The 10,000-nt window shown below is 44.9% G+C and overlaps 1 protein-coding gene across 1 annotated transcript in view; it reads right to left on the reverse strand.

The window, feature by feature from the left end:
* Nucleotides 1-10,000, reverse strand: part of LOC126980527 (putative polypeptide N-acetylgalactosaminyltransferase 9) — a gene marked incomplete at its 3' end in the record, with an annotated part of 29,235 nt that overhangs the window by 16,913 nt on the left and 2,322 nt on the right. The window contains 2 exon segments of the mRNA XM_050830512.1: nucleotides 7,504-7,706; nucleotides 8,601-9,458. Of these exon segments, the coding sequence (XP_050686469.1) occupies nucleotides 7,504-7,706; nucleotides 8,601-8,960 (563 nt within the window).

The following is a 10,000-nucleotide window of genomic DNA, read 5'->3' on the forward strand; positions in this document are numbered from 1 at the left end:
TGGGGAGAGAAAACATACTGGGTAGGGTTATTTTTTTCCTCCTCCTCCTCCTCCTCCTTCCTCCGTCTTAGCTGGGAGGAGAGAAAAATAATGGAGAAAAAAATGGAGAGAGAAAGTGGAGGTTGGAGGAAAAAAGAAAACGAGGAAGAGAGAGGAAAGGAGAGGAGGTAAAGAAAGGAAGGAAGAAGGAAAGGGAGGAAGAAAGAGAGGGAAGGAAGGAAGGAAGGAAGGAAGGTAAAGAGGAAAGAGATGGAAGGGAGAAACAAGGAAGGTGGAGGAAGGAAGGGAGGAAAAAGGAGAAGGAAGGGAGAGAGAGAGAGAGAGAGAGAGAGAGAGAGAGAGAGAGAGAGAGAGAGAGAGAGAGAGAGAGAGAGAGAGAGAGAGAGAGAGAGAGAGAGAGAGAGAGAGAGAGAGAGAGAGAGAGAGAGAGAGAGAGAGAGAGAAGGAAAGGGAAAGAAAAGAAGGAAAGGAAAGGAATGAAAAATAAATGTGAAGGAAGTAAAATAAAAAAATGAAAATATTAGAAAAGAAAAAAAAAGAGGAGAGAAAAAAAGAAAACTTGAAGGTCACCAATACCCTCTTCTTCCCTCCCTCCCTCCTCCTCCTTCTCCTCCTCCTCCTCCTCCTCCTCCTAACTGTCCAATCTCCGGCTAAACTTCTTCGCGGAGACTTAATGAGTTTGAATATTAAATAGACACGACCGAGCCCTCTGCATCGACCACCGCATTGAGGAAGAGGAGGAGGAGGAGGAGGAGGAGGAGGAAAAACGCAGAAGAATTGAGAGAAAGAACAAGAATGAAAGAAGGTTGGAAGAAGAAGAAGGTAAAGGAAGAGGAAGAGGAAGAGGAGGAGGAAGGGGAGGAGGAGGAGAATTGAGAGAAAGAACAAGGATGAAAGAAGGTTGGAAGAAGAATAGTAGCTAAAGGAAGAGGAGGAGGAGGAGGAAGAGGAGGAAGAGGAGGAGGAGTTTCAGGACAAAAATAACGAGAAAAACGAAAAAAAACAACAAAAAAAAACAAAATAAGTGAGAGAGAGAGAGAGAGAGAGAGAGAGAGAGAGAGAGAGAGAGTTAAGAGGGAGAGATAAAAAGATAAGAGAAGAGAAGGGGAGAGAAACGAGGAGAGAGAAAGAGAAGGGAAGGAGAAGTTAGTGAAGATAAAGGAGAGAAGAGGGAAGGAAGGAAGGAAGGAAGGAAGGAAGGAAAATAAACAAGAAATAGACAAAAAGAAAGAAGAGAAAGAAGGAAGGGAATGAAGGAAGGAAGGACTAGAGGAACGCAAGGGAATATATAAGGTAAGGTAAGGTAAGGTAAGGTAAGGTAAAGCAAGGTAAGGTAAGGTAAGGTAAGGTAAAGCAAGGTAAGGTAAGGTAAGGTGAGGTAAGGTAAGGAGAAAGAAGAGAAAGAAAAAGAATGAAAACAAAAAGAAAAGAGAAAGGAGAAGGTAGGTTAAGGTAAGATAAAAGAAAGTTAAGGTAAAAAATTGTGTAAGGTACGGTACGGTAAGGTAAGATAAGGTAAGGCAAGGTAAGGTAAGGTAAGGCAAGAAATATAGGTAGAACGTAAGGTAAAGTAAGGGTCGGCTAGGTAAGTTAAGAGGTGTTGACGGGCAGGTAAGGTAAGGTAAGGTAAGGTAAGGCCAGGTAAAGGAAGGTAAGACACAAAGGTAAGGTAAGGTAAGGCAAGGGTCGCCCAGGTAAGCAAACAGGAGCAGACAGGCAGGTGAGGGGACAAAGCGTGCTCATGACAAGACTAATTGCATCGCCAAGAGCCAGGTAGGGACTTAATTAGGCGCCTCACACCTGTCCGGGGAGAGAGAGAGAGAGAGAGAGAGAGAGAGAGAGAGAGAGAGAGAGAGAGAGAGAGAGAGAGAGAGAGAGAGAGAGAGAGAGAGAGAGAGAGAGAGAGAGAGAGAGAGAGAGAGACCTTACCCCTCTTTCTTCCTCCCTATCTCCCTTCCTTCCTTTCTTTCTTTCCTTCATTCCTACCGTCATTCTCTCTCTCTCTCTCTCTCTCTCTCTCTCTCTCACAAGGAAAAAGATGAAGAATAAAGAAAAAGAATAAAAAAAGAGAAAAATAGATGAGATAGATAGACAGATAGATAGATATAGTAGTAGTAGTAGTAGTAGTAGTAGTAGTAACGACAAGAACATTGATCGTAACATAACACAGGTAAGATTAGACCAACAGGTGTGTGTGTGTGTGTGTGTGTGTGTGTGTGTGTGTGTGTGTGTGTGTGTGTGTGTGTGTGTGTTTCCTTCCTCCCTTCTTCTCTCTTCTCTCTCTCTATCTGATATTTCACGTTAAAAATACCACACAGAGCACGCAATCTCGAGAGAGAGAGAGAGAGAGAGAGAGAGAGAGAGAGAGAGAGAGAGAGAGAGAGAGAGAGAGAGAGAGAGAGAGAGAGAGAGAGAGAGAGAGAGAGAGAGAGAGAGAGAGAGAGAGAGCACTGCGGCAACACGTGACTGGGGAATGACAGGTAAATCTCAGGTAGACACAAGATTCCTACCTGGCCAAGTCACGCAATTACCTGTGCCTCACCTGTTCTAGTTCACGCCACTGTGCCACACCTGTTCTAGTTCACGCATCTGTGCCACACCTGTTCTAATTCACGCCTCTGTGCCACACCTGGTCTAGTTCACGCCTCTGTGCCACACCTGGTCTAGTTCACGCCTCTGTGCCACACCTGGTCTAGTTCACGCCTCTGTGCCACACCTGGTCTAGTTCACGCCTCTGTGCCACACCTGGTCTAGTTCACGCCTCTGTGCCACACCTGGTCTAGTTCACGCCTCTGTGCCACACCTGGTCTAGTTCACGCCTCTGTGCCACACCTGGTCTAGTTCACGCCTCTGTGCCACACCTGGTCGAGTTCACGCCTCTGTGCCACACCTGGTCGAGTTCACGCCTTCCTTCCTTCCTTCCCATTTATTGACAGAAAAGAAAAAGAAAGAAAAAAGAAAGAAAAAATGAAAAATCCGTCAGTCGGTTCAAATTTTTTTACCATATGGAAATTTATCGATTGGGGAGAGAGAGAGGAACAAGACCCGGATATTGTGTGTGTGTGTGTGTGTGTGTGTGTGTGTGTGTGTGTGTGTGTGTGTGTGTGTGTTTTGGTATTCAGAGGGGAAAAACGAGAAAAAAAACATAGGAAAACAAAAGGAAGAAGATATTAAAGAAAAGACGAAAAAGCAGACGAAAGGGAGAGAAAGGAAAGAGAAAAACAGAAAAAGAAAGAAGAAATAAAAGGAAAGAAGGAAGAGGAAAGAAAAAGAGATTGAAGAAAGAAAATACTTGACCAAACAAGGGAAAGTTGAAAGGAGAAAGAAATAAGGAAAAGAAGGAAAAGAGAAAGGTATTAATTAAGAAGAATGAGGAGGAGGAAAAAATGAGAAAAATTAAGGAGAATGAATGAAGGAAAATAATAAAAAAGAAATAGAAAAAAATGGAAAGGATAAAAAGAAAAAAAAGAAAAATAAAGAAAATAAAAAATGAAAAAAATAAATAAGAGGATAGAAAAAGAGGCACAAAAAAGAGGAGGAGAAGGAGGAAGAGGAGGAGGAGGAGGAGGAAGACAGAGATGGGACAGGTGCGACGATAAATTAAGGAACAAGTGACATCTACAACAACTAACGACATTGTATGGAGGAGGAGGAGGAGGAGGAGGAGGAGGAGGAGGAGGAGGAAGAATTGGATGGGAAAGTGAAGGGTCTGTGTCTGTCTGTCTGTCTGTCTGTAGAGAGCGAGAGAGAGAGAGAGAGAGAGAGAGAGAGAGAGAGAGAGAGAGAGAGAGAGAGAGAGAGAGAGAGAGAGAGAGAGAGAGAGAGAGAGAGAGAGAGAGAGAGAGAGAGAGAGAGAGAGAGAGAGATGAAAGTAGTTGGAAGTGGAGAAGTTGGAGAAGCAGAAAAGAAAAAAGGGAGGTAAAGGAGGAGGAAGAAGAGGAGGAGGAGGAAGATAAAAAGAGAGATAGCGCAGGGAGATGAAGAGGAGGAGGAGGTGGAGGACGAAGAGGATGTAAGGGAATGAGAAGGTAGGGGAAAGAAAAAGAGGAGGAGGAGAAGGAGGAGGAGGAGGAGGAGGAGGAGGAGTCATATTGCCTTGAAGTAAGTTTGCCGCGTGAAGTTCTTGGGCAGGAGTCTTCTTTTTAGGAGGAGGAGGAGGAGGAGGAGGAGGAGGGAAACTTGGTCAATAATGCACAGCTGCGGCGAGGAGCCTTCAAATGGAGGAGGAGGAGGAGGAGGAGGAGGAGGAGGAGGAGGTTGACTTAAGTAGAATTGAAACTTTGGAATATTGGCAATGAAACTTGAGGCTCTATTGAGAAACTTGGAATGTATCTCTCTCTCTCTCTCTCTCTCTCTCTCTCTCTCTCTCAAGACACTATGACCTTATCTAATACATGTAGTTGAAGGAAAGAAGAAGAAGAAGAAGAAGAAAAGCAGAAGCAGAAGAGATAAAGAGAGAAAGAGAGAGAATTCAAAAGGTCAGGTCACAGTCTACCCAATCACAAGAAAGAGAGAGAGAAGGTCAAACAGTAAGGGAAACACATAGGCAAATATATATATAGGTAAACAAGACCCAGCTTCCCTCGACACCACTAGCACCCTCTCAGGCCAGCCGGCGAGCCACACCCGAGCACCTTTCACGCCCGGACTACCTCACACAGGGCTGACTGAATGGACACGGGGGAACTCGCGTAAAGGGGAGGGCTACGCGCGCTAAAGGCCGAGGGGGAGGCGCCCGTCATGTAAAGAGAGGCACGGAGACGTAACTTTCCGGCTGGTCTCGTGGGTTGGTGTGTGTCGTAGCAGTGGGATGAAAGGTTGTCAGGGTCGAGGTACTGCTGGCCGGGGTTTGTACGGTGGGAAAAGATGGACTTACAGGGAGAGTTAATAGATGGAGGGTTGAGTTAAAGACAGTCTGAGGTGAATAAGGACTTACTTACAGAGAGGATTAAGAGATGGAGGGTTGTTTTAAAGACAGTCTGAGGTGAATAAGGACTTACTTACAGAGAGAATTAAGAGATGGAGGGTTGAGTTAAAGACAGTCTGAGGTGAATAAGAACTTACAGAGAGAATTAAGAGATGGAGGGTTGTTTTAAAGACAGTCTGAGGTGAATAAGGACTTACTTACAGAGAGAATTAAGAGATGGAGGGTTGTTTTAAAGACAGTCTGAGGTGAATAAGAACTTACAGAGAGGATTAAGAGATGGAGGGTTGTTTTAAAGACAGTCTGAGGTGAATAAGGACTTACTTACAGAGAGAATTAAGAGATGGAGGGTTGTTTTAAAGACAGTCTGAGGTGAATAAGGACTTACTTACAGAGAGAATTAAGAGATGGAGGGTTGTTTTAAAGACAGTCTGAGGTGAATAAGGACTTACTTACAGAGAGGATTAAGAGATGGAGGGTTGTTTTAAAGACAGTCTGAGGTGAATAAGAACTTACTTACAGAGAGAATTAAGAGATGGAGGGTTGAGTTAAAGACAGTCTGAGGTGAATAAGGACTTAGAGAGAGAGAGAAAAGAAGCTCGGAGGATGAAAACCGACTTTGAGAACTAGAGAAAAACTTAAATAAAAACAAAAATAGGAAAAGTTATTCATAAAAAAAAAGATATTCTGGGGTTGAGAATTTAGTAAGAAATGAAGATACGTTAAAATAGTCCAAAAAGGGAGCTACTGAGATAGACAGATAGATAGATAGATAGATACAGAGAAAGAGTGCGTGCCCAGGGATTTCTAAAGGGGGGAGGAGGAGGAGGAGGAGGAGGAGGGGAGGGGCAATGGTGAATTCGGCAAGGTCTGGCACGGAAATTCTGGCACTGGGTTTGAGTATCGAGAGAGTGCGTTGGTGACCTGTAAGCATCCAGGTATTGAAGGGAAGGAAGGTGGGAAGGGAAGGGAAGGGAAGGGAAGGGAAGGGAAGGGAAGGGAATGGAAGGGAAGGGAAAGGAACAGGATGAAAAGGAAGGTAACGGAAGGGAAGGGAAGGGAAGGGAAGGGAATGGAAGGAAAGGGAAGGGAATGGAAGGGAATGGAAGGGAATGGAATGGAAGGGAAAGGAACAGGATGAAAAGGAAGGTAACGGAAGGGAAGGGAAGGCATGGAAAGAGAAGATTATATTGAGACTTGAGAGAAATAGTGAAATTAGTAAAAGGAGGAATAAGCGAAAAAAATATGAGAAAGAAAATATATGGAGAAAAAAATAGCTTAGAGGCAATGCAGGGTTTTAAAAGGGTTTTCTGCTACCTAGTTTAAGTTATTTTTCCTTAATATGAAGTTGGACAAGTTACGTTTTCCCTATAGTAACAAATCGCTTTACGACTTCTCTCATAACCTTCTTTACGACCTTCCTCTCATAAATTACAACTCGCCTTACGACCTCCCTTCCATGACAAACTCCTCCACTTACGATCTTTCTCTCATAACAAACAACCCGACTTACGACTTTCCTCTCATAACAACAACTCGACTTACGATCTTCCTCTCATAACAACTACTCAGACTTACGACCTCCTCATAACAACTACTCGCCTTACGACCTCCCTCTCATAACAAACAACTCGACTTACGACCTACCTCTCATAACAAACAACTCGCCTTACGACCTCCCTTCCATAACAAACAACTCCACTTACGATCTTTCTCTCATAACAAAGAACTCGGCTTACGACTTTCCTCTCATAAAAACTACTCGCCTTACGACCTCCTCATAACAAACAACTCGACTTACGACCTCCTCATACCAACTACTCGCCTTACGACCTCCTCATACCAACTACACGATTTACGACCTACCTCTCATAACAAACAACTCGACCTACGACCTCCTCATACCAACTACTCAGACATACGACCTACCTCTCATAACATACAACTCGACCTACGACCTCCTCATACCAATAACTCAGACTTACGACCTATCTCTCATAACAACAACTCAGCCTTACGACCTCCCCTTTTCAAAACATCAACAACCACCCCCAAGTCTTCACTCATCCCTAAAACAACACCTATAACATTAATTTTATCCTCTATTAACAACTTTCTTACGCCCCATTCACTCATACGGCATCAACAACAATCAAAGTCCCCCCTCAGATGGTAACAGTTCTCTACTCACCACTCATCCCTTTCAAAACTCGACTTACGACCTTCTCTCTCACTCAACAAGTCATTCCCTATTCACCATTCATCCCTATAACAACAACTCGTCTCTGTAACAAAAATCCTTAACCCCTTGACTACGGATTTCCCACAAGAAGACATCACCAAGATACAGGAATGGAACAAAAAGTGGCTGCTACAGTTCAATGAAGAAAAATTTAGAGTCCTGTAACTTGGGAGGGGAAATCCAGCATACCAATACCACATGGGAAACACTCAATCCATCACAGAGGCAGAGAAAGACCTGGGAGTATGGTTTACCAGGCTACCAGTGAAGGCTAAATCTGTGCCAATCGCAGCGGACGGGTTAAAGTCCTCTTAAAAAACAGCTCTCTTGAACTCACCATTCGTCCCTGGGGTCGGGCAGCGTGCGGTGGACGGAGATCATGTCGGACACGTACTGGTTGAAGGCGTTGTTCTTCCACCCCTCGTCCACCTTCTTCTTCACTTCGGGGTCCAGTTCTTTGGGGAGCACAACCGGCTTGCCCATTTCACCCGGCCCGTTAGGCTCCTGGGGCGGCAATAGAACCCCCTGCTCTGCGTGAACCTGGCGGCGAAAGGGGTGGCAAGGGTGTTAGATTATACTGGATGGCTGGGATATGGGATCGAGATGCTGGGAAGGGTAAAACAAAGGGATCTGGATGGTGATATGGGTTTAGAATCTATTGGAGGGTTGAAGCATAGGATTGAGAGGCTGGAAAAGGTAGAGGAAGGGGATTTAGTGGTGGAATAGGCTTTAGATAGGGTTAGATATGGGATTAAGATGCTGGAAATGGTAAGTGAAAGGGATTTAGACAGTGAAATGGGGTTAGACTCCATTGTGTGGCTAAAGGAAAGGTGAAACATGGGATTGAGATGCTGGAAAGGGTAGAGAAAGGGGATTTAGTTGGTGGATATGGGTTTAGAATCTATTGGGAGGGAGAAACGTGGGATTGAGATGCTGAAAAGGGTAAAACAAAGGGATTGAAAGGATTTATATGGTGGAAATGGGTTTAGAATCTTTGGAAGCCTATTAGAAGTGTGAAATAAAGGATTGAGGTGCTGGAAAGGGCAAGAGAAAGGGATTAAGGTGGAGAAAAAGGGTTTAGAATCCTTTAAAGGCTTTAGAAAGGGTTGGATATAGGATTGACACACTTAGAATGGTAAAATAAAGGGATTTGGATAGTAAAGATTATAGTAAAAGGGGACTGAGGAGTAAATGAAAAGAAAAAAACAGAGAGGGAAGTGAATAGATGGATATATTTAGCATAGGAGGAGGAGGAGGAGGTGGAGGAGGAGGAAGATGATGAAGAGGAGGAGAAGGAGGAAGAGGAGGAGGAGGAGAGAGATAAGGCACGTAGGTTGAACTTGAGACATAAGACCACTCCTCCTCCTCCTCCTCCTCCTCCTCTTCCTCTCCTCCTCTTCCTCTTCTCCTCCTCCTCCTCCTCCTCAAACTCACCTCATGGGGTTCCGCAGTCTTCGTTTTCACCTCAACCTTCCCGACGTCCACCACGTGAGGCTGTCTTGCGATAACCTCATTGTCCTCAACCTGACTTTCCTTCTCCTGCGGCGGGGGCGGGGGCGGCGGGGGCGGGGGCTGCTGGGGCTGCTGGGGCTGTTGGGGCTGATGGGGCGGTTGGGGTAAGTGGTGTTGGCTATCCCGGGGTCTGACGGCTGGGGGGAGGTCTTGGTCATCGCCTTTCTCTGTCTTTTCGTTGAGTGTGACAAGGGACGCGAGGAGCCACAAGGCGGGGAGCGTCACCACTAATTTAAGTAAGACCCCCCTTCGACGCACGAGCATGGTCTTGAGGTACACCATTTTCTATGAGTTTTGGGTAGGTGAGGTTGGTTTTGAGGTTGTTTTGAGGTTGTTTTGGGGTTGTTTTCTTCACTTTTTCTTCGTTTTCTTTACTTCTTGTATTTTCTTGACCTGTTCCTTACTTTTCTTCACCTTTTCTTTACTTTTTCTTAATTTTTCTTCTATTTTCTTGACCTTATCGCTACTTTTCTTTCCCTTTCTCTCAACTTTTTCTTCACTAGTCTCCTTTTTCTTCACCGATTTTCTTCTGTCTTCCTCTTGATCTTAACTTGTTTTCTTGTTGATGGTGGATGTTGTCTTCAAATTCCTTCGCCTGTCTTCACTTGCCTTCCTATCTTGCCTTGTCTTCCTTTTTCTTCTTCTGTCTTCACTTCCTTATGAGTTCCTTTTCGTCCCTCTGAGCAGTTCTTTCAGTGAGGGAGTTTGTTTTCTTCTTCCTTCCTTCCTGTCTTCCTTCCTTCCTTCCTTCCTTCCTCGTCACCTCGGCATCCTGTCCACCTGCCGAGGAAGATAATTAGTGTTAGTCTCAGGATGGATTACAGGTATACCTCCTCCTCCTCCTCCTCCTCCTCCTCCTTCCTCTTCTCCTCTCCTTCGTTCCGTATTCCTGTCCATGGCCTCCTCCTCCTCCTCCTCCTCCTCCTCCTCCTCCACCGCCTCCTCTTCCTCCTCCTCCAGCTCTTCGTCTCATCCTTCCCTTCTAATACTCCTCCTCCTCCTCCTCCGGTTCCTCCTCCTCTCTCTCCTTCCATATCCTCAGTTCTGTCCATAGTCTTTCTTCCTCCTTCTTCTTCCTCCTCCTCCTCCTCCTCCTCCAGAAACAAAGTGTCATAGCAGTCTATTGAAAAAAAAAAGTTTCCTCAAATACGATAAAAAAAACTTGGTAAACTCTCTCTCGTAAGACAATAAAAGAGTACTGTCATTTTGGTTCAAGGAGGAGGAGGAGGAGGAGGAGGGAAGATTGTTTGAGAGGGAAACTTGTGAAATGAATAAAAGAAGAAGGAAACGAAGGAGGAAGAAGAGGAAGAGGAAGAGGAGGA

The sequence above is a fragment of the Eriocheir sinensis genome, chromosome 44 (genome assembly GCF_024679095.1).
Source record: "Eriocheir sinensis breed Jianghai 21 chromosome 44, ASM2467909v1, whole genome shotgun sequence".
Taxonomy (NCBI): domain Eukaryota; kingdom Metazoa; phylum Arthropoda; class Malacostraca; order Decapoda; family Varunidae; genus Eriocheir; species Eriocheir sinensis.